General features: G+C 44.0%; 1 protein-coding gene across 9 annotated transcripts in view; it reads right to left on the bottom strand.

Annotated features, from left to right (window-relative positions):
* GCNT4 (glucosaminyl (N-acetyl) transferase 4) overlaps positions 1-22919 on the bottom strand; it is a 36751-nt gene extending 13832 nt beyond the window's left edge. The window contains exons 1-3 of one of the 9 annotated variants that reach the window (XR_007373915.1): positions 6247-22822; positions 5025-5183; positions 1201-4417 (exon numbers count right to left, since the gene is read on the bottom strand). Coding sequence is in view for 6 of the 9 variants with exons in the window: in XM_048931339.1 (XP_048787296.1) it covers positions 6957-8345 (1389 nt within the window). In the remaining 3 variants the exon portion in view is untranslated. The other 8 variants (XR_007373916.1, XR_007373914.1, XM_048931339.1 and 5 more) reach the window with 8 other exon arrangements.
* Positions 22920-24768: the final 1849 nt, after the last annotated feature.

The raw sequence follows: 24768 nt of genomic DNA, 5'->3' as shown, positions 1-24768 counted from the left end.
TTATTTCTAGAGCTACAGACTCTTCTGTCTATTCCGTCCAATTGGCCACAATGAGCAGTGCCTCAGCAGAAGTGAGAGCACAGGCTCTGAAGCCCTGAGGAAGAAAAGGTGCAGTGGTGTCAGATGGGGAAGGGGGCACCTCTGTCATGTGTAATTTGTCCAGCAACCAAAAGTAACTCCTTTCACAGAGACTGAAACAAAACTTGCCAGGTAAGTGCTCTGGGTAAGTTTATATTAATAACTTCACATTTTGCAATTTGGATTTATGATGTGCCTAGGGTTGCTGAAACTGGATATACAGCTTTCCACCTGATGACCAGAGAGAAGCAAAATTCTGCAACTACTTTATTTTAGGATGACTCATTTTTTCATATCTTCAGCTCTTTGTGGCATTGTGACTATAGAATCAGAGTTGGCTGCCATGATTTCAGGTAAGGACAAGGCATTTAGTACAAGACCTACTGCATCTATTCCCAAAGTGCACAGAGATTTTAAATATATCTTCACTTAAGGAAGCCACAAGAGAGAACTTCAAGATTACAAACTTAATCCAACGAGTTCAACATAGATAATACAATTAGCTGACTGGTTTTGAGAGCTGTAATCCTGATAGGCTCTGAGGAAGTGAAAGAGGCAGTTGTTTGCTCTGCTGGCTGAGTGAGCTGATTCCTGCTCCAGCTTGGTTTGTTGAGAGGCAGCCCCATCCTTGAGGGGATGTGTTGTTTTTTTTTTACGGACAGCGAGATGCTTTTCTGTTTATTTCCCTAACATTTTTTTTTCTGTCTTACCTCAAAGCTGGAAACTGAGGCCTAGCAAAATAATGAACTATCTAAACTGTTCATGGTTTTGCACAGTATATCTCTATTTTGCCAAAAAAGGGATGAAGCTTTACCAAGTGCTGGTATTCACATTCTAGTTAAGCAAAAGCTTGAAAATAAGAACTTGATTTTTTTCTTTTCTTTTCTTTTCTTTTCTTTTCTTTTCTTTTCTTTTCTTTTCTTTTCTTTTCTTTTCTTTTCTTTTCTTTTCTTTTCTTTTCTTTTCTTTTCTTTTCTTTTCTTTTCTTTTCTTTTCTTTTCTTTTCTTTTCTTTTCTTTTCTTTTCTTTCTTTTTTTTTTTTTTTTTTAACAAATTCAGCAGTCAGGTCAAAGAAGTAACTCTCCAACTGGCTGCATATGATAATAGCTGTATGCATTTTATTTCTATTCTGTCCCCAAAACATCAATTTATTCAATTTCCTGAATTTTCTAAACATTTCTTCCCATTCTCTAATGATGTACATGATTGTGCTTCTTTGGGTGCATCCTCTTGTTACGGGCTTTTAATACATATCTCTGCCTTTACCAAGCAGAATATGGGGAAAGAAAAAGAGGTTGCTTGGAAGGCATAGGAACAAAGGATTACTTTTCTTTGAAAGACAAGCAGACGGAAGCTCCTAAGTTTTGTACCAGCTCAGGACCAGAGTAGCTAAGGAAATGCATGTGTCCCACCAATGCCCATTCAATGGAAATTCAACCATTCTACACATTGATTGTATTAGGAGCCCTTACAGCTGTTGTTGGAAGAAAAGCACTCCAGAGCAGCTCAGAAGAATTGAGAGGCAAAATTTAGTTGGTATAGGTATCTTGAGGACACAAAGGACCTGGGACTGCGTTATTAACAGATAAGAACGAACCACAGGAAACATGGGACTATTATAACTCTTAGAGAAAATAAAAACAGGATGCCATCAATTCTTGCAGCCATTTTGGACTTCTTGCAGGAATAGCACTTCTACTTTTCTGCTAAATGTCTTGCAAAATCTTGTAATTCTTTGTTTACAGCTAATATTTCAGTCTGTCAGAGAAAGATGTAGATCCGCCTATGTTATCCATAGAATCAGAGAATCACAGAAGGTTCATGTTGGAAGGAACCTATGGGTCCATCTGGTCCAACCACTGCTCAAGCAGAAACACCCAGATCTGGGTGCTCTGGCTCATGACTAGGAAGCATCTGAAAATCTCCAAGGAAAAGAATCCACAGCCTCTGAGCAGCCTTTGCCAGTGCTCCAAAACTCGCATAGCATAGAAGTGCTGCCTGGTGTTCACGCTCCCGTGTTCCAGTTTGTGTTGTCCTGGCACTGGGCAGTGTTTTGTTTGCACTCTCCCTTTAGGTATTTTTGATAAGATTCCCCTGAGCCTCCTCTTCTGCAAGCTGAGCAGTTATACATCTCTCAGCCTTTCCTCCTAGGGGAGATGCTCCTGTCCCATCATCATCTTGATAAACCTCCACTCCTTCTGCATGACTAGGTCTTTCTTGTACAGGAAAGCCTTGTTTCCCACAGTCATCAACATTTTAGTGCTAAAATATATGCGAGTAGTCATTCCAACTGTATGATTTCCAGTCCCTGCTAGCTTTGTGAAGAAATGGTGCCTTTAATCCTTATTGTCAATGATGAAGTTCTGATTTCCCAGCTGCTATGCTGTGGTGATAGTAATGTCACCTGCAGAATCTCAGCGTACTCTCTATTCTCTTTCTCATCACCCTGGGTAAAGCTTAGATTTGCCATCCTTTCAGTCTCAGAGAACAAATTCAAGCAGTAAAAAAGTGCTCAGCAATAGGAATTTTAATTAAATCACAACAAAGTCTCTTAATTGTAGCCCAGAGAAGAGACTTTCTAAAATAAACTTGAATGTGTTACAGCTAACACTTGAGATGCAAGGCAGAAGTCAGTCACATATTTTTCACATTAGCACATGTTTAAATTGGTTTCTAGAAATAACACTGAAAATATCATTAAAAACCATTGACCTGCCTTGAGCAAAGAATTCACAGACTCTTTTTTTTCTACCCTTCCTGTTGCAAATATCACAGTACTGAGTTACTAACTAGTCAAGCTGCAGTACATTTTCAGTATTTTTCTAAGTACACATTTCTTACAGGAACAGAAGCTGAAACAAGCTCTGAGCATTTTCTCTTCAGTGATTTTCATTTTCAAAATACACTTAATGCAAGTCTTGCTTATCTTCATCAGAGATGGCAGCAGCAACCATGCTGTAGGTACCTTTCACTTAAGCCATTCTTTGCTAAGATACATATGTGGCAGTTCTGTAGTAAGGAAACATATTTTCCCCATCTTCCTTCCCAAAATGCCTTCTAGCTCCTTTCTATCTCATTTGAGAAAATTTCCAGTCCAAAGCTGCATGGTATTTACTTTCCCCCCATTCTAAAAAGGATTGCTGCTCTAAGGATTAGTGTAGTTTAGCCATGGGAAACTCAAAAAGCCTGGTAGTCTTGGAAAGAAGGGGAGAAGAATAGCATACAGCTATTGGCTTGAGAGACCAAACAGTGCTGGGGTATTTCCAGAGAAGGTTTACTGTGTCATTAATGGATAACTCTGTTCTGCACTTGCCTTTCAGTGAAATGGGGAACTATCACCATATCACATCACAGACAGGCATTGTACCTGGACTAAAATCTGAGATCACACCATAAATACACAGATGACACTTAAGCTCTTCATTTGCTGTCACAAAACTGCTTTTCTCACGGTCGTACATTCTGCCTCACATGTCGCAGCAGTGATGTAGTATCTGCAGAAATGCTCAACTGATCGAGTGTTTTCTAATTACAATTATAGATTAGGTGTCTAAATTGTAGTATTTCCTTTCACAGTCTTTTACTCTAACATCAAGGAAAATACACAGTGAAATATTAGTTCTTCTGTATTGCCCTCCCTCAACTCTGTGTTCAGTCTAAGAAATTCATTAGTGAGTCAAGTTGCACAAATGTCCCACAGTTCTTACTTTAAAGCACATTGTTTCTCACTGCCCTTTACTTAACTTTTCATGTTAGGACACATCCAGCAGCTGTTTCCAGCCACTAATAAAGCAGCAGGCTGTACCTGTACTGACAGCAGGAACAACATTAATGCCCTGCTTTCACATCCTTCCTGCATAGGAAGATCAAGTGAACTGATAATCCACTGTGCAGCTAGCAAGGGACTGGATGGGTGGAAAAAGGGCAGTGTGGGGCATCTTGAGCAAAACAAAGAGAGAGTGAACTATCTGACATGGCAAACATATGTGCATTTCAAGTTTAAGAAATAACTGACAAGAAGAGTGAGAGGAGGAAAGGAGAAACGCAAATCTGGACTTTACTAAGGCAAAGAAAGATCAGAGAGCAGCAGATCATTGCCTATAATCAAAGTTGCGGCCCAAATCAGATAACTTTTTTTCTCCCATAAGCTGTGTTCAGTTGCTCTTCTCACTGAGAGAAAGGTATTTATGGATCATGACTTAGCAAAGAAAGACCTACCTGTGTAAAGAACAAAGGTGGTGAAGTCAAAGGCAAACAATTAAGTTGTTCCCCAACAGCACTACGTATTCACTTGTATGATCTGAACTATGATACAGACATCAACTTTGCATCTACGCTGCTAACAGCAAAGAAAAAAACAAAACAAAACAGAATTCAAACATATTGTTATTCAAACATTAAAGAACTTATATTTTTAGCAAATTTTGAACCCAGGAAAATTGGGATGTGTTGCCTCAAAAGAGTGATTTAGATTATCTTTAGCCTGAATGAGCATTAATGATTTTGAGAACTACCTTCTACGGTTTTTATTAGCCTTTAAAACTAACTTCAAAAATAGATATATTTATAATTCATTAGAAAATTTGCATTTCATAAAGAAGAAACCATATACAACTTGTACTTTTCCAGCTAGCAGACCTAGCACTGTAGCATGTGATGGTGCCTCACTTTACGTCATCTTTGCATTCACTTCTTTGTTACCTAGGAAGCAAGCACTGCCTTATTTCAGACTGCTTAAATCAAAGACATTGTTCAACCCAATTCAGTTGAAGTAGCACAGAGTTGCACATTGATCAAAATTATTTAATTCAGTTAAGTTCGTTATGCTGATGGGTTTTGTTTATAAGCTTATGATAGAGCAAATAACTCAAACACAAATGAGAATGTGAGTATGTACTTACATATAAGTAAAAAGTCATCAGCTAACTAATTATACATCAGTTTACCTGCACTGAGGCTTGCTTGACTTGGCTGAGGCTTGGTCCTCTGGCATCCCAATATCTTCTGCTATTAACCTCTTTCCATGTGAAAAGTCTGTTTTTTGTATATTAGTACTGATGTGTGAATCTGTAAATACTGTCAGTGTTCCATATTCTGCAAAATATCTATAAATTGCATCAAGTCAGCTGTGAGATGCAGCAAGTCACCAAAGTAAGCAGCATACACATAAAAAATAATCCCCATTTATTTGAGAAACAGTAAATAAGAGAAATATTCAACCTGTGCACACACAGACTTAATCATAAATAGCTTTGATCAACAAATAGTACTGTGCAACCAGCCCACAACAAACATCCATAGGTTTCTAAATGCTTTACAAGGTAGCAGAGCATTGTTGTTCCCGTTTTACAGCTGGAACAGAAGTCAGATGATTTGTCCAAAGGCTCAAAGGAAATCAGTGCCACAAATGGGGAAAAGGTATGGACTCTTCATTCAAGCCCAATCTCAAGCCACAAGCATGTTCACCATGACTAAATTTTAAAAAACTAATTTTTCAAAAAACAGAGACAAAGGAACGAGTTGGTTCCTAAAACTCAAAAAAGAAACTAAGCTTTCTTGTGGCCACATGGCATTGTTGTGGCAATCTGAGGATCAGTAACACAGGATACCTTGAAAAGCGCTAGATATCCAGAAATGGCACAGTAGCACAGAGCAAGCACGACCACAACACCCACTGGAACCACCAAAACTGAGCTGGTGGCATAGCAAAATTGTGGAGAATCCCCAGAAATGCTAAAGGGCATTTCTTAGTCACAAAGTTTCTGTGCTGACCAACACTTTGCTCATACTACATGACAGCCCAGCTGAGAGCAGGCTGCTCAGCCCCTTCCTATGGTGGGGACCATGGGCAGCATGGGCTGCCTTGGGGCGCAGCTACTTCAATGCTAACGTGCTTTGAAGCAGAACTTCTCTGGGCACAGATCAGCCTGGGACCATTGATGCATATGCAAGGCCTTCCTATCCGCAGTGTGACTGTTCATACGATTGCTGCTGGACATTGCGTGTTTTGCATTTCAGCATAGCACCACCAAGCTGAATACTGATTATAAATAGCACTTGTTACTCATTACATGTAAAAATCCTATCTCAGAAGAACTGGGATTTCACAGGAGGATATTTCTACTGGCAGGGATAGAAACGAAGGCAGACATCGTTTGGCATGGTTACCTGTACTGCCCTTGAAGAACAGTAGAGCATTATTCACATGTGTTCACACAGATTGCTTCAATCCACCACCACCCATTCCACAGGCACAGCACACTTCCAAACACAGAAAGACAAACCATGCACCGCCAAGCTGGGAGAAGGACACAATGCTATTGTGGCAGCCAAGGGTAACTTCTTCCCTTGTGGCATCCAGAAGAGTTCACATTGCAGCCCTGTCAGCACCTGCAGGTGGAAAGAGGGGCACTCCAATCTGCAGCAGTCACACTGCTCTCTTAATTGTGTCTGCAAGCTGGGCACTTCCAATTTTCCTGAGGTAGCAGATGCAGAGGTCTTTGTTTCATACCTTATTGAAAAAGTGCAGGAAAAGGGGACAGGCGAACAAGCGTGGTGGGGTTTCTCAGGAAAGACACAAACACACAATGTAAAACAGGTTTCTGAAGTATTCCATTAGAGTAAATAGTACCAGGGCTTCCAAAAGCAAGCCTTACGCTTCCAGAATCACCTTGAAGAATAGTTATGGGATTGTTGTGGCAAGTTAAAGAACAGTCAACCAGAGAGTTGTTAATTTCACAGATTGTTTCCAGATACCTCTCTCTTCAAAGTCCGGAACTTAATGCAGAAGGAACTCCTCTGCAGCAGGTCAGGGCTGGAGAATCCCAGGCACCAAGCTATAGCAGTACACAGTACCAGCAGCTGGAAAAACAGCATTGCTATAGAGAGGCATTTGCAGGATTGATACGCAGAAAATGTTTGTCAGAAGACAAATAAACCCACTCTTTTTGTTGTTCTGCCAGTTTTTCTGCCAAGCATTTTACCAGGACAGGATCTACTTTGGAGTCAAGCTTATTGGCAAACCAGTGCCCATAATTCATAAGCCATCTTAATTCTGCGGCCCCATAGATGCAGACGCTACGAAGATGGGTACCAGTGCATGGAGGATACAAATGGTCTTCAAGATAATTCCATTTCACCAAACGAGTTTTGCTCTGCAAGTCTGTGATGTCTTGGGCAGACCTCGAAATTTCCCCAGGCACGCCAGGAACACGCACAAGAGTGGCCCAGAAATGTTCATCTGGAGAGTAAGTATCCCTCGACCAATCAAAAAAGTCTTTTACAAGAGAGCTGCTAAGGATGTACTGAATGAAAGCTCGACTTAAAACAAAATAGGCACTGCCAACAAATACCTCAATATTATGAGGTGGTGGGTTCTTGGAAATGTTGGTTTTCACAGGCATCTGCATGTATTCGTAAGGCACTTTCATAAGTTCATAATGATAAGTAAATCGTTCTCTTTTGCTACTACTGGGCTTTATAGTTTCCAGCATATTTCCCCCGCCGAGTTTCTTCAGTTCAGCAACCAACTGGAAATTTGATCTCAAAGGGAAATCTTGGCCGCACAAGTTAATAACATACTTCCAGGGGACCGCAGAGTTCATCAGATCAGACAAACAATTTAAATCTGCTTGCAGTCTTGAAATATGTGCATAGTTCACCATCTCCAGTTTTGACGCAATGAAAATGTTGGGAAAACATTTAGCTAGATTGTTCATAGCAGATTTAAAACTTCTTGCTGCTTTTCGGTCATAGTGAATGCAGTATATATTTTGATGACCGTACAGTGAATGTATGAGCCTTTCAACCATCACTGCATCTTTGTGGACAACAAAAGAATAGGCTATTGGAAAACTCTCTTCCTCTGGAGAAACAGGTATCAGGTGGTATTTCCTCAGGGTATGATACATGTCACAATCATTTGTCATTGCAATGATATCTTCATCATCTAAATCAATTATATGTTTCCTTCTTATCTCTAAACTCTTGCCGATTTCCTGAGGATCTTGCTCATAGATAGACGAACAGTTAATTTCATACTGGAAGTGGTTTCTAAGATAGGAATATCTGTTTCTGACATATGAAGAAGTGCTCAAGAAGTGCTCGACCAGATAAATACTCTTAGGTGGAAAAAAGTGTCTTTCAACATGGAGGAGCTTCAGGAGTGCAATCACCCACCCTGTAAAACACAGGATCAGAATCTTCTTTCTTGTGGGACACCTGTAGGGAAACTTATGCCTCTTCATTCTGTAAGGAAACAGATACATTGATATTTTACAAGAGGAACGATGCTCTAGTGGCAATTACGTCATTACAACATAAACACCACCTTTCTTCTCAATCATCATGTTAATTCAAAGACAGATTTTGCCACAATAATAGGCAAAGATTTCATTACCCCCATCGTCTGACTGAAGGCAATAAAATATCGCTGTTTTCAAACAACACCCAGCTAAATAATAAGAGTGTTAGAATAGGACTCCTGCTGTATATTTTCCAGAGCACTTTTTTTCTTCTATTTTTGTGGCACAAACAAGAGTATAGCAACCTTTGCATTGGCAGAAACATGCCTATCCTTTTAAGAGAGTAGAATGGAGACTTCATTTTCTGAAGCAGTTCCAGAGAATTCAACAGGAGGACTGAGAAACTCTCTCATGAATCTGCAAAGTCATGTTTAACAGTAGGCATTAGGAGAGAGAAAAAAAAAAAAAAGAGAGAGAGAGAGAGAGAGAAAAGATATACTTGAAAGCTTTGGAATTCAGTCAGAGCATCCTCACTGTCTTTAACACTGGGACTGCACAATGAAGTCCAAAGAGAAACGAATTTCCTTCCTGTCCCTTCCCAGCAGGGTCTGACATGTCCGAAGTCCAGATTTCTTTCTTGAAGGTACTGCTAATCTGCCCTGAAAGAAAGAGACAGATGAAGACACAGCACTTCCATCCATTGCAGGTAGTATATAACACAACCTTTGAAGACAAGTGGGGCAGCAGTGAGAAACAGTGCCTAATCTTGCTGTATGAGATACCTTCGGCTGTGACTGCAAAGCAGAGGCAATGCCCTTTTTTTTTATGAAACAAGATATATAGCACCATTTCTGTGAAGCAGTTTAGCAACTGAGGTAATACAGCACTGAATGCTCAATACAGTGTTCCTGTTTCCACATATTCTTGCCCTACCTGCTGAGTGCAAGGATAATTATTTTTGTTCCTGAACTAGTTAGACTAGAGGCCGCATCCAAGTGAAGCATTAGCTTAAGCTCCATTTCGTTGCTACATTGCACTCTTCCTGCAGAACAACTTCCTGCATTTTTGGGGGCAAGAAACTGGATCAGAATGCTTCATTGTGCCCACCCACTTTGCCAGCTATGTTCAGACCTGTTACTGGCTTTGAAACTTTATATGTGCAGAGTCAACAGAAGAATGTGCGTAACCTACTGTAAATCTTACACAATGCTGTTGCAATGACAGAGAGGCTTCAGTTCAGGACAGGAACAACATGGTCTTTTGCAAACCAAAGAGATGATTTGGGGGTGTTGTACACAGTCTCATTCTGGGAGATTGCCTGCACAGAGGGCAGCTTGCCTCTAGGTTTCTCACATCATCTCACTCTGCTTCCTCCTTGTTGGATAAAAGACAGAGGACACAGGACACAGACAAGGCACTTTGTGCTCTCTGGTTCCTGAAGGAGTGTAACAGATGATGGTGCCACAGCAAAACAGCCTGAGTTAGTTTCAGCATTATCCATATGGATGGATAAGCTTCTCCTACAACCCTTTTCCTTCGTTCCCTATGACAAACATAAGGCAAACACCTATTGTGTTGTGTCTTCTCTTCAGCTGTACCAGCCTTAACAGGAGCTATGCTTCCACACGGAACACCAACATCAATCCTTCAGACCAAGTGCTGGAGCTTCTCTGCACCTCTTCACAGTTTTCAAGCATGGTTACAAGCAAGAATAAGACAATGTGATTACCAGAAGTGACTCAAATGCCTGCAGATTCCAAGTAAAATCTTACTAAGAGACTAATGGATATATCTTTAATGTACCCATCACGGCCAGGTCTTGCAACCTCTGACTTTGCAGTCTTACTCTGTCAAGATGGAGCTGTTTCATCAGTCTCTCTCCCTGTGTTTTTTGCCTGTTATTTCTTCTCTGGGATCAACCCAGAGAAGGAGAAGGAAATGTCACCTTGATGCATGCAGCCTTGATGCAAGCTATTCATGCAAGTGTCCACTCGGGTTCACCAGGCCTGCTTGATCCCTCGGCATGCTCTGTGCTTCACCTGGGGATGCTGGGAAAGGACTGGGGAAGGGACTGCACAGGTATACCCAATTTGTAAAAGCCAGAGCTTGGCAGCTCTCTGTAGGTTGTACAAACAGCCATCAAGCATACAACAAATGATGAGAAAAAACAGGTCTGACCCTCCATTATCACAAAACCAATATACTACTTTCTCCCTTAGCCAGCACTTCCTCACCTTCAGGCCTTCTTCAAACCAATAGGTAATCAATGTCTTAATGTCTAATCCAGATTTCCCTTCAACCTCTTTCTGTAGTTTCTTCCTTCTCTCTTCAGCTCTTCCTTTGCAGGAAGCAGGAATTTAGAGTGTGATCTCTCTAGCAGCCCACCTTGTCACTCTGCCCGGTCATCTCCCTACCCACCAAAGACAACTGATACCACATTTGGCTGAATGAAGCTACTTCTTTCACAGGTGCAACTGAGAAGCTGGAAAACGAAAAACAAAACAAAACGAGCAAACATGCTCTCCAGCGCTCCAAAGATCCTATATGTACATTAGTTCTGTTCAGCTCCACCCAGCATCAAACATTCTGTTTCTAGGTGAACCAACAAAAAAGCCAAGGTGACAGTTACCTGCTTAAAACTACCATTCCAGACCACCAGATTCTGGTATGGTGTGGAGACAGGTCAGGTTAAGAAAGAAATCACCTGGATAGCACTGAAGTTTTTGTATCTTGCAACCAATACTGACTTGAGTCCATAACCACAAAGTGATTATAACGCAGGTATATTTTTAATTACAGTTCTGCGTACACATTCTGGGTGCAGAAGGAGTAGCCTCTCCTAACCTGCACACCATAAAGGGACAGTTTAAGTGTATTTGTAGAGACAAGTTATACATGTGTAAGAATAGGAGGGGATATTACAATTGATTCTAGGAAACTGAACATAGATTATTCTGATATTACAATAAGAATAGGAGATATTACAATTCCAAGAAACTAGGTGTAGATTGCTCTGATATTACAATTAGAATAGGAAGGGATATTACAACTGGTTCCAAGAAGTTATTATAATATTCTCCACTCCAACTGCTGACGTGCAGATTTTATTCCTTGCTGTAGTGGCACAGTTTGAACCAATAAGTGAGCACGACTGCCTGGAATGGCATGAGATAAGGCTGCATTCCATAGCTTGCCCCCCCGAACATCCCTCCCTGTAGCATCTACTTTGCCTTTGTTGGTTCTACACCCCCTTGCCTAGTTCATAATTAAGCGAAATGCTGTTCTGAAACAATTCTAAAGTAATATGTTCCACATCATCTGTCCCTCCCACATGTGAGAACACTACTGAAGGAATTAATGAACAATGGCCACATCTCATAACCAACACACACTGCACAGCTACAGTATACACACGCACAGAACCAGGTCCAAGCATTCACTGGGAGGGATGCGAAGTATTAAATGACTCAGAGGAGACAAGTTGGGGTTTTATTTATCCCTTGCATCTGTAATCCAAGAACAAGGGATGTTCAAAGAAAACAGACATGCAACAAATACAAGGGAAACACATGCACATTGTGTAAGAACACATGCATGTGTTTATAGTTTGTATGTGTGTTTATACATGTGGTTGCAGTCTGTCAGAAGGCATCCTAAAGACCACGAGCTCAGCAGGATTCAAGAAAGAATTAGGCAATCAGCTGGCTGTTGGGAGTTGTTGGGAGTTTCTAGAGTTACGTTAGCCAATATATAAATATGGATGAAATCTCAATTCTCTGGCACCGAGACTTAAGGCAATTAGCAGCTGCCAAGAGCCCTAACTGGAAATTTTTACCAATAAAAATGCTTACTGTGTCTATTGCTCTGTTCTCTGAATTTCCTTTTATTTCCTTTTTGGATCAGAATAGGGACAGATCGTTAGATTCATTATAGCACTATTTCCTTCCACCCAGGAAATAGCTGGGTTTTCTGAATTTTCCACACTGCAAGAAGCCATTCTGAGCAGCTTTACACCTTCAGACTCTTACAGCCATTTGCTTTGTGCTACTGTGAAAGCTGTGCAGTTACACCAAAAGACAAACAAAGGGAGAGTTTCACACCCCCGATGGACTTCAGCCATGCATCAAGACTTTGGTGCAGAGAAAGATGCAGGATGTTCTTGAGGAAGAACAATTTTTGTCAGCAGAACTAGCCCTCCTGGGTGGGAGTAAGAGAAGCCTGAGCTGGAAGAGAAACTGCCTCCTCATTTCCCCTAGACTAGAAGGGCCCCAAAATGCATGGCACTCCACATTTGGGCAGCAGAGCTCTGCTCTCACCTATGGGCTTCAATTCAGTGTGCATGCTTCAGCTTTTGGGAGCCTGCAGAAAATTTCTGCAGCTCTCCTATGCCTTGCGAATCACTCGTCAAAGCCTGTGAAGCCCACACAATCAGAATATAGGCTTTTTCCTTCTCTCTGTCACTGAATACTATCCAAGCAAACGGCATTTTGACTCATCTCATGGCAGCATAACTCAGTGTTGCTGGAATTAAAGTGATGGCAAAGCTGTAAGAGAGGCTTCTTTAGTAAGAATTGTTCCTGAGCCTCATGATCTCACAGAGAGCACTGAACTTGTTAAAAGTTATAAGTGGAGCTTGGCCAGCTGAGGGAAGCATAGGGAGGAGGGTCCTTTTGAAGGCAGAAGTACATTAGAAAATGCACACTTGGCATTGGGCAAGTTTGTTCTGCCAGGGGAACATGGAACCAAGAAAAGAGTTAATAACATGTGTGTTTACATATTATGTGTATTTTGGGTAACCAGCAAAGATTTGGGGAAGTGAAGTATGAAAACGACCACAGAAAAACTGTTACTGCCATGGTCACTACTTGCTGCACTCAGCTGACTGTGCAGAAATTTACTTTCCTGAGGAAAAAAATACTCCTGCTTGCATACTGGCCAGTTGCAGAGTGCCCAGAAATGTGCCCTGCAGTGTCATCATGCATGTGGAAAGCAGAATTTGCACTTGTACACCAGCCAGAGTCAACCCCTTTGGGTCCAGCGTGTCGCACAGCCAACACTGGGCTCATACTGAAACACTTTCACAGAGGCAGAAGTAATGTTCACCAACATGGCAAGCAAGGCAAACTGAACCAGTGTTTATTTCTCCTAGCTTTTACAACACGGCTTGCTATGGTACAGCAGAAAAAAAACTTAACTGTGTGTAATTTCTACTGAGTGACTGCAGCTTGTTGAGATGTTAACAGCTTACAGGGTGAAAACCAAGGAAATGCTAATTGAAGGTAAATTAAAACCCACTTTTAGTATTCTTTTGGGAGAGACAAAAAAGAAAAGTGTTAAACCAATTATAATTCTGGCTCAGCGGGCCCATAGTATTTTAGGCACTACTGGGTACATACTCTGCAAAGTGGCTCTCCCTTTACCACTGCTGCTTGCACTCAGACCGAATGGGCAAAGTAATCCAAGGTGATCACATTTGGTCTTGTTTTTCAGTTTAGCTCCTGAAATTAAACTGGATCAGAGCAAAATTTCTTATTCATTTGCATCATTTTAGTCGAAAATGTTATATCATTCTGTGTAAAAAGAAACTGTAAAAGGTATTGGTGGTAACCCTGGTCCCTAGGGCAGAGTCTAAGGAAAAGTAATGATTGGCCTGGCAATCAAGCACTCTTGCAGCTAAGCACTGTGTAAATTTTGTTGCATTATCCTCCAAGGACAACAGTTCAAACCACTGTGAACTACCACCAAGGCAGTCAGGCAGCTCCAAGTAGCATTTGTAACTCTCCTGTATTACATGCCTTGTGTTGTTTATAGCTATACAACATCGAACAATTTACAGTGCTGTGAAAACAACACCAATCAGTGCAAACCTGACTTAGAGAGTGCCTATGTGAAGTTTGGCTGTTTTAATTACATCTTTGCAAAACTAGGCCTTTTAAGCTATTGTGTCTTCTCAGTGCTATGAGGGCAAACAAACCATCATTATTAAGACAGTGAACTACAAATCTGGGGTAGCATAGGACACCTCACCCAGCCCAGCATCTCCTCCCTCAGGACCATGCACAAGGGAAGAGGAGCAGGAGAATATCCACCTCTGTGTGACAAATGGCCCCGGAGAGAAAATCAGGAGGTTACTGTTTGAGGAGGAGCAGAAAACTCAGAAATTAACCTGCTGAGACACAGCATTATACAGAATATTGTGGTCCAGTGGTAAATCTCTAAAGAGCCTCATGAAACAAGGAGCATGAAGGTTAGTTTATTGCAAACCACACTTGGTACAGGGTACATACCCATTCCTTCAGAGCAAAAACAAGTTTAAGGCACAACATGGGAAACCATACTACTGTGCCATCATACATTACTTCTTAATATTGCCCCACAACGGCCCCGAGTATTTTGTGACAGGGAGCAAAAGTCACCATGGTTCAAGCACTTAGAGTGTTAGGATTTGTTTCCAGTGAAGACCAGAAGAGAATCTGTCCCATATAGCAACTCTGTTTGCAGCCCAGCTGGCCACCCCTATTGCCCTTGTGTTGGCAGTACACACCAGAAAGTACCAATGCCTGCTGTCTTGCTTGCTCCCCAGAAGAACCATGCCCACATGTACCCTCTTAAGAGTTTGCTTTAACCCATTCAAAAGGGCAACCACATTATTGGCCTCATCCATGTAGCTCTTGAACACCTCCAGTGACGGTGACTCCAGCACCTCCCTGAGCAACCTGTGCCACTGCCTCACCACTCCTTCTGAGAATAATTGTTTCCCAATACCCAACCTGCACCTCCCCTGGCACAACTTGAAAACATTCCTTCTCGTCCTATCATTGTGCAAGTGTGTATGCAAGAGAGAGGAAAAAACCTTTTCAGCTCGTTGTTCTGCTTATTTTTGGGTGCTAGGCAGCACTATTGGACCTGTTCTTGTGTGTAACCTAATGGTTTTTAAGGAGAGGTAGCATGGAATCATAATGCTCATGTAGGAAAATTGGTGCTGTGTTGCCAGAGGTCTCATAAGAGATTGCTGCAGATGAGTGATTGCACTCTCTCCTCTCCTTCAAACTCTTCCTCATGGGATCTCCACAAATCTTCTGTCTGGCCATCACCTCTTCTGAGAGGCCACTACCTTTTGCTATTACCTGAGAGAAAAGACTAACACTTTGATTGCAGATCGTGCTGACTTGCCAAGAGCATATTAGCCAGATTATTTGCAACAGCAAGGAACTTTGCAATTCCTCAGCACTCAGTTTGGTCCTCTCCTTATATTTGCTGTTCGGAGATTCTTGCTGCCCAGCACTTCAGAAGGGAAGGAGCTCCGGGGAGTGGGACTGAGGTGAGTCAGCAGAGCTGTTTGAGAAAGTTTGCAGTGGGCCTGCCTGCAGCAGTCCTGTCAGCACACAGCAGCCCTCCTGCAGTGCCCTCTGCCAGCCCATCCTGAAGGACCTGTTTGGTAAGCAAACAGAATTCCAAGCTCAGCCAGCAGCTATCTGGATATGCAGAAGAACAACAGCTGTGGCCTCCCTTAACACACCTCTCCCCCTAACATATCCTGCTTCTTTTCTACTTTAGTGTGTGTCATGCCAGAGGGCCAGCTGGGATCCACCACCACCTGTTGGTATGGCAAAGTGTGTTGGCTGCCACCAAAAGAGGGATTTCTGCAAAGTTCAAGTTGAATATAGGCAGCGCTCCCCCAGTGTATCTGGAATTTATAGTATTCATGATAAATAGATATAGATACCATCATGGGGCATCCTGATTTTGTGCCTGAATAGATCAAGAGCTGAGGAAAAACATAAACTCCGAAGATGAATCTGTGAGAGGAGAGGAAATGGAGATGCAGGAGAGCAGGAGTTCTCCTGCCACTGTGTGCTGTTCTGTCACCCATGCAGAAGATCTTCTGAGCTGAATGTGGCTCCTCCCCCATCACTCAGGTGAAGAAAGAAAAACAAACACAAAAATACTACAACTTAGGCATGAGTAAAGTATGAGCAGCAGAAAATTAGTGGGAAAATGATGGAAGAGGAGAATGAAGAGAGGGGACAATGAAAATAGGTGCTCCTGTATAAGTGGCATTAAGGAAAAAAATAAAAGCAGACAGCAGCCAGACAGGTGTGCCATCCGATATGCTGCTTTTCCATCCTCAAAGGCACCTGAGCCAGAACCAGTCCGCACCATCCCTTGCAAAGCAGACCAGCATGCAATCAGCAGCACAGCCACGCAGCAGCAGGAGCAATGGGAACAATTCTCCCTCCTCTGGGCAAAAACACTCTGGGAAAAGATCTCTCTCCTCTCCCTCACTGAAGACCTCTGTCTGCTTTATGCACTCACTCCCACAGCTGTGCAGACCTGGCTGAGATGTTTCCATCACTATCTGTGCAGGCGGGCACAGTTCCTTCCTTTGTTCCTCTCTCTGCTCTGTACAAACCTAGCTGCTGAAATGCAGAGCAGACCATGTTCCTTGGAGGTGAGGAAGGCAAGGGAAGAGATGTGCTCTGCTAAGTGATTTCCTTCTTGTATCAAACTATCTGGCTGGGTCAGATATTCTCTACTTGATTATTCAATGCTGTTGGCTGGAAAAAATAATTTATTCACTTACTGGTGTTTACTGGTGCTAGCTAATAATTTTCATAGCAAATTTATCTACGATAGGGATCTCAGAGCTCCTGGAGGAGTACTTTAAACTGGCACCAGATCTAGATCAGTCGGCTGTATCAGCTTTGCCTGTTTTTCTACCTGGTTCCTTGAGCTGCTTCCTTGCAGTGGAGCCCAGTGCCATGGGCTGCCCTCCACCTGCAGCAGTACCCAGTGCCTCCCCCTTATTTTGACCTGCCTGATGTAATACAGATCTCCTTTGAGGGATGGAGCACTGGAGAACTAAGAAACCCATGTTTTTCCCTATTATTTCTGTGCTGTTTTACAGACCTCTATTAGTGGAGCTTATGATGTGGAAAAACACCCCATTACTTTTAGACCTATTCAAACAGTAAGCCTGTCAGTTTTAAGATTCTGAAGATCTGAAATAACATGGAGTCCAAAGAACAACAACAACAGTAATAAAATCTACAGTTCTTCACAGTCTGATTTGTCTGTGCTTCTGGAAGAGGACAGACAGCTTCCAAGCAGACACCTGAGAAACACCAATTCTACAAAGATTTAGCAGTTATGGGTATCACATTTGACTTTGTCATCTCACAACAACATTGTCATCCCAGCACTAAAGATTAGGACGCTTTATTCATGGGGTATGTAGATGTGTGTTTCTATACAAAATGTACTGTGCTGGCAGTATGTGATTCTAACAATCTCACTGCCCCCAGTTTTAAGCCCTTCACTACAAGGAGGTCCTGGTGTGTGTCCAGAGAAAGAGCAATGAAGCTGTGAGGAGTCTGGAGTACAAGTCTTATGAGGAGCAGCTGAGGGAGCTGGGATTGTTCAGTCTGGAGAAGAGGAGGCTCAAGGGACACCTCACAGCTCTCTGTAACTACTTGAAAAGAGGTTATGGCGTGGTGGATGTCAGCATCTTCTGCTGCATAGCAGTGATAGGATGAGAGGGAATGTCTTCAAGTTGTGTCAGGAGAGGTTAAGATTAGGCACTAAGAAGAGTTTATTCTCTGAAAGTGTGGGGATGCATTGGAATTGGCTGCCCAAGGGGGTGACTGAGTCACTGTCCCTGAAGTTGTTCAAGAAACGTGTAGATGTGGCACTGAGGGGCATGGTGGGGATGGACTGAAGGTTGGACTAGATGATCTCAGAGGTATTTTCCAACCTACACACGCACAGATGTGATCCCCATATTCACAGTAGAATGTCTAGCATCATTTCCTGCATTCCTGAAACACACCAAGGCCAGGGAAGCCACGTCCCTGCTCTCTAGTCAGTGCATGGGGCAGGTGATTTCATCGTTTGCAGTGCAGGATGACATCCCAGGGGAACAGTTCCTGGCTGCTCTGCATCCCCTGCTACCCTGGGGTGCTTCAGAGCAAATTCTGCTACAAGCTGCTCTACTGAGCGTCCAATAAAAACAGTCTCTCAGCAAACCCCTTGGTACACCCCAGACAACTCTGCCCTGCTGGCTGGTAGGTTTGTAGCCCGGCAAAGGCATAGAGCTGCACATTTAAACTTTAAGAGGTGGGAGTATCCCTTTTTTTCAAGTACTTACTGCACCATAAAGGCAGGAGTCAGAGGAAAACTACAAAGAATAAGTAAATTTACTTTTATTGTGGGGTGAGATGGAGTTAACTTCTCTCTGACTCATATAAAAGTTTAAAATAATAATACCCTATGGTGGAGTGAGAGTTAACCTTTACCCCCAAACTACTGTACAGCATAAAAATCAGGCCCAAAGGGGCCAGAGCTTGTGTACATTGGCAGCAGCTCTGGCACGACAGGCTTGAAGCTTCCTGTTGGAGACGAAGGCAGGAGAAACCTCACTGAGCTGCAACAGGCTGCAGGCAGCATCTAGGCACATTCTTCTGCTTCTGCAAATGTGTGGAGATGCCTTCACCTTTCTCCTCAGCCTCTGTCTGCAGACCTCACTGTAAGTCACACCCTTCATGTCAATTCCTACTGAGTCAAAGCCTTCCCTGCCCGTCACAGCTGTCACATCAGTCACATCACTCACCCTGTGCTGCAGGCTACCTCCTGGTATCTGTGCCCTGGAAGCAGTGTGGGACACTCTGTGCAGGCAGAGCTGTGTGGGCAGCAGTCAAAGCCCTGCCATCGGCTGCTCTCCCAACTCCATGTCTATCCATGCAGCAGGTGAGTGCCATGTCGGTGTACAAATGCACAAGGGTAACTTCACTGACTGCAAGGATTTGTTTTTTAAGTCTAAAAATTTAGCTGGCAAATAGTGAGCGCAGGCTTGTTCAATAAGCCATAGGAGAGGAGACATTACCTACGCAATAAACAACTGCTTGTGTTTGCTCACAAACAGTTTTTCTAAGCACAGAGAGGATAGGGAAAATAAGCATAAAGAAGAGCAGATCACAGAATTGTATGAGTTGGAGGGGGCCCTTTGAGGCTGTATAGTCCAACTCCCCTGCAAAGAACAAGGATGCCTACAGCTAGACCAGGTTGCTCAGAGCCCTGCCCAACCTGGCCTTGAACGCTTCCAAGGGCTGGGCTTCCACCACCTCTTTAAGCAACCTCTTCTAGCACCTCACCACCCTTACTGCAAAAAACTTCTTCCTTATAGCCAGCCAAAATCTCCTCTCATTTAATTTGGAACCATTTTCCGTTGTCCTTTCACCAGAGACCCTGCTTAAGAGTCTGTCCTCTTCCATTTTATGGCCCTCCTTAAGATACTGAAAGGCCATTCTCAGGTCTCCCTGAAGTCTCCTCTTCAGGCTGAACAGCCCCAGCTCTCAGGTCCCAGGTTCCATCAGGACAACTGAGAAAAGCCCAGGTTAGCTTGGCTGCTCCCCAAGGAGCCAGGTTGAAGTGCCAACTCTAGAAGGACACAAGGCCATGTGGTGCTGCAACTGCTTGTCCCAGGGGCCACACCTTTCCCCTTAGATAAGGGCATGACAGCCAAGCCAAGGGCAGGAATCTGGGCTATGTATCATGCTGATGGTCCCAATGATACATTCTGAAACTTTTTTCAAGCACAATGATCTGCACTGCAAGTCCAGCTACAATATAAAAACATTCTATTATGTCTGGATTTTGGGTGGTGATGTGCGGGGCCAAGAGTTGGACTCAGCGATCCTCAGAAGTCCCTTCCAACTTGGAATAATATATGACCCTGTAAGTACCTCACCTTCCATACGGTGTCTGTCATATGACAAGAAATCTACTTTATTGCCATTATTCATGAGGCTCCTACATATGAAAGTTACAAAGAAATTTGAGGAGCCTTGTGTTGTACTATTTACACGAACATTAAGGAATGCCACAGCACTTTCTGTTGGTACCCCTATGGCACATGCAAATTTCTTCCACTGGCACCTTCCACATGCTATCCCTCCTCGCTGCCACCTTGCCCACCAGTGCCAGCCCACAAGCCAGGGGTTGACATGTGCTCTGCCACTGGGGTGCAAAATGACTGCTTAACCATAAGTCTGGGTGTGATGCTACCTGAGAACTCGCCTGTTGTTGGAGTTGTCCATCCTGAGCTGGAAGAGAAGGGACTCATGAGCAACACATTGCCCTGCGAGCTCTTCATCCTGCTTGTATTTCTCAGTCAGATCTATCAAGTCTAGGGTCACTGGCAGAGATGTACAAAGCTTACCTCCCTTGCCAGATTTGGCACCCTGTTTACGTTCCAGAAATGAGCATTTTGTGATCCATCAACCAGATCTCTTAGCTCTTTCACTGATATTTCCTGGGAAACTTTAGAGGCTACAACCACATGGGCCTCGTGATGCCTTTTCTGTAGCCAGAAAGCTATACCAAAAGCTCTACCAAAACCTCCTGGGCACTGCCTGTGAGTGAGATCCAACCTCCTCACCAACCAGCACCAGCAGCACACACAGCACAGCCACACTCCTGCCTGAAGTGGCTTTTTTTTTGTTGTGTATGGGCACAGAAACCACCAGAAAGAACACCAACACCTCTCAGATCCTGGTGCTGAGCAAGAGCTATCACATTTTCAAAAGCCCCTTTTGTTATGCCTGTTGTGTCCTGAAATCTTTTAGCAGAAGTCTGAAATGCTCTCTTGCTGTTCTGCTAATTGACATGAAACTCTCACAAGGGAGATGCATGGATCTGAGGATTTTTCTTAATATTGGACTGTACATTTCAGGCACCAAAGAGGTCCTCAGCAGAAAGGACAAACAGCTGGCAGACTGACAAGTTCTTGGGACTTACCTGTTCTCTATGAACATTTAAGCTTTTCCTTGGCTTGCCTGAATCCTATACATCAGTGCTTGCCAGTTTCTTTACTCTAGCTGATAGCATGCTGCTTGACCCTTTGTACTTTCTGAATTTTACCTTTGGTTAATTCGCCTAGACCACTTCTGAAGAATTCCAGACATCTGGTCTCAGCCAAAGAGCTATTTTTAAGGTGATTGCTCACAATCTGTGGACTGACCAGCATAATTTGCACACATTATGCCAGCAAATAGCACAAACAGCACAGATAACCATCCACAAAGCCTAGAGATCTGTCACACGAGTGGGTTTCAGTGTCCGGTGCCTCTCTTCTGCATTCCCACTGCAATCCAACACAAGCAATCTAAAGCACAGCCAAGTTTTCCATACCCCATTACCACTTTCCAACAAGCTGTAGCCCTTCGGAACTGCTTGCTTATTTGGACTGTGCAACACAAAGTGCTAGCCAGTGTTGTCTGTGATTTTGAATGACTCTACAAGTGGGTAGCATACACAGAAATGCAGAGAAACCAGACCGAAGCAAGTAGCCGATATGTGACCAACAACGAAAGATGTGCAAAGACAGCAGCAGCCCATGCTCCTTCCTGTGCTGTCATGTTAGAGCAGGTACATCATTTCACCTCTCACCCCAACCCAGGATGCTGTGTACATAAACGCAGGTTCTTGGAAAGAGTAAAAAGCACAGAAAGATAACAAGAGCCCCCTCAAGCTCTTTTCCACATACACATTGCAACTATTCACAGCTCAGAAGTTTACAAAGCTGGGGGCTGCAGCTTTCTATTCCACACTGCCAACATCCTGTGATTTTCTGCCATGAATTTACCCATTTGCTTTTGATGCAAATTTTCTGATATGCAGGAGACTGTGTATCAGGGATTACTGTACAGCTGATCCCAGCACTATGTGAAAAAACACGGACTCTTATACTTGCTTTCAGACTTTCACTTCCCACCTCCACTGGACTGTTGCAGTTCTGTTTTTGGAGGACAGCGAGCAGTGTTTTCCCCATTCGCTGCCTTCACTTCAGCCACGAGTTTAAGTGCTTTGTCCTCTCGACTGTTCCTTCCCCAAACTGTCAAGCGCGAAGAAAAAAAAGCCCAGCAAATGAAGGAATCACAGCAGTAACGCTGCCGGATGGAACAATTTAGGAGGTGTGCAGCAGAGCAGGTGTGACGCATAGAGCTGCTTAACCCCAAAGTCACGATACGCAGAGCCTCAAGGGGATGTCCCTTGCGGGTGTCCCTTCGGAGCCCTCCTCGAGCATCGAGAAATCTAAGCCCTCGAAAAGAAAAGTTGTCTCCGTCTCTTCTCAAAGAGAAAAATCAGCAACAAGAAAACTGCAAACCCGTTCCTTTCTGACAGATCCTCGCTGTTCTGTTACTTCTGTTACCCTACAAGTAACGAGAACCGCGCTAAAGGAAACGAAGTGAGCGCACTTGGCCGACTAAGAGCGGCACAGACACCCGTTTATAGCCATTTACGGAGCGGTGGCACAACAGCGGAGACTTCAGCCAGCACCGCCACAGATTCGCTCCCCGCTACAGACCTGCCTGAAGCTGTCACCGCTCTGCTCGGGCGCAGCTCGCGCGGCTTAGGGCTGCGCTCGGCTCCTGGCGTACACCTGCCCTTCGTCTGCCTTCAGAGACTCCACTTCTACCCCGCCGTTAACTTTTCGGGCACACGGAGCGATCTTACCGGAGCTCCTCAGCACGCCTGCTGGCAGCACCGCACCGCACCGACCTCCCTTCGCCGCGCTCTGCCCCGCGCGCCCACGCCGTGCCGCGCCCCTTCCTCCTCCTCCTCCTTTCCTCCTCCTCTTTCTCCTCCTCCCGCCTCTTCCCCAAACTCCACGGCCGTCGTCGTGCTCCGCTCCGCTCCGCTCTGCTTTCCATGGAAAGTTGGGGCCGGGCCGTGGCCGCCCGCAGAGCCCTCGTCGCGGCACCTCAGGGTGCGTGTGCTTGTGTGCGTGTGCATGTGGGCGAGAGCCCGCTGCCCTCTGCGAACGCTCTCTATTGGGCAAACTGCGGAATAAGCCACCCCGACAGCGGGACATCGCGGTCCTGCAGATGCCTGCAGGCACGGCCCTGCGCCGTGCTGCCGAACGGATCTGCCAGCTTTGCTCCCGGTGGGGCCGCAGCTCCGGACCTGCGCTCAGTGCACCCGCGGGCGGCAGGGACCGCTGGAAGCGCCGCAACTGAATTGCGCGTAACCGTGTGTCTGAGCACCTTCCACGGTAACAAGCAGAATCCGGACGCGTCTGTCGGACGATTCAAATGCCGATGATGATGCTGCAACGATACCAGCAGGAAAACTTTCTTCCAGAGCAAAGACTGCGTCTTAGAAAAAATATATATACATATAAACGGGGGGTGCATGACTGCGAGGGTCACAGTGCTAGGACAAGGGGGAATGGTTTTAAACTGAGACAGGGCATGTTTCGGTTAGATATTAAAAGGAAGCTTTTCACACAGGGGGTGGTGATGCACAGGTTGCCCAAGGAGGTTGTGGATGCCCCCTCCCTGGAAGCATTCAAGGCCAGGCCGGATGTGGCTCTGGGCAGCCTGGTCTGGTGGCTGGTGACCCTGCACATAGCAGGGGAGTTGAAACTCGATGATCATTGAGGTCCTTTTCAACCCAGGCCATCCTGTGATTTTATGATACATATATACACAAATTTGAAGGCCCTTTGAAACTTCATCTCCAAACTGTTACACTCTCTTGCTGTATCACAGTTAAGCTTCTTATTCTTTTCTTGATATGGCCAAAAACATAAATTCCAGATCACCTGTATGATAATTTCTGACCAAATTGGTCATTTCACTGCTGATGAACAGAAAAAGTGCCTAAATCTCACATATGAAGTTGCTGGAATAAAAGAAGTCTTTGCCTCTGCGCCATAATCACAAAACGCTCACAAACTCCAGCTGCTCCAAGGAATTACTCAAATTCCTATGGCAAGATTATTTTGGTCTATGTTTTGCCTGCAGCGCCACCCCTCCTTCAGCATAATTTGCAGACACACCACTAAGTATTTGCACCATACAGGACCCGTAATCACTTTCCACAGTCAGCCTTCATTCTTGCATTTCTTTCACCTTACGTGTCCTTACTGGTTACAGTTCAGCTTTGCCTGGAAAGAAGGAGCATTGTTTGTGCAGATCCTCCACCAGGTACACTTCTATCCACATCTTTGTTTCCTGCCTCATTTCCCCTTGCCTCTTTAGCTTTTGCCATGTTATAACCTACAGCCTATGCTACGCAGGAGACTGGATTTTCACATTGGTCTCTTCAGGCCTTGACATCGACAAATCCCAGCTGTATTGTTTGCCTCCCAGGTGCTTATCTCCTTCTCACTCTTATGCTTTTGTTTTACACCTTCTATTCTTCTTTTACCTACTGATATTAATCTTACCACTGATTCTGTTTTACTCCATCTTGGCAAAACGTGAGTAAATTGGTGGGAATACAAATCTGAAGTTGTGGCTTTTGTTCACTACATCATCTCTTCCTTTTCTTCTTCTAACAGCAGACAGAATACCAAGGGTTTTGTATTTTTTTGTATTTCTTGTCCTCTGTTCTGCACAGCACAAAATATGCCCAACAGTGGAGAAGTGGTTTACCAAGAACT

This window comes from Lagopus muta, chromosome Z (assembly GCF_023343835.1).
Source record: "Lagopus muta isolate bLagMut1 chromosome Z, bLagMut1 primary, whole genome shotgun sequence".
In the NCBI taxonomy this organism is placed as follows: Eukaryota; Metazoa; Chordata; class Aves; order Galliformes; family Phasianidae; genus Lagopus; species Lagopus muta.
The sequence above is the reverse complement of the archived record's forward strand: the minus strand, read 5'-3'. Positions and strand labels throughout refer to the sequence as shown.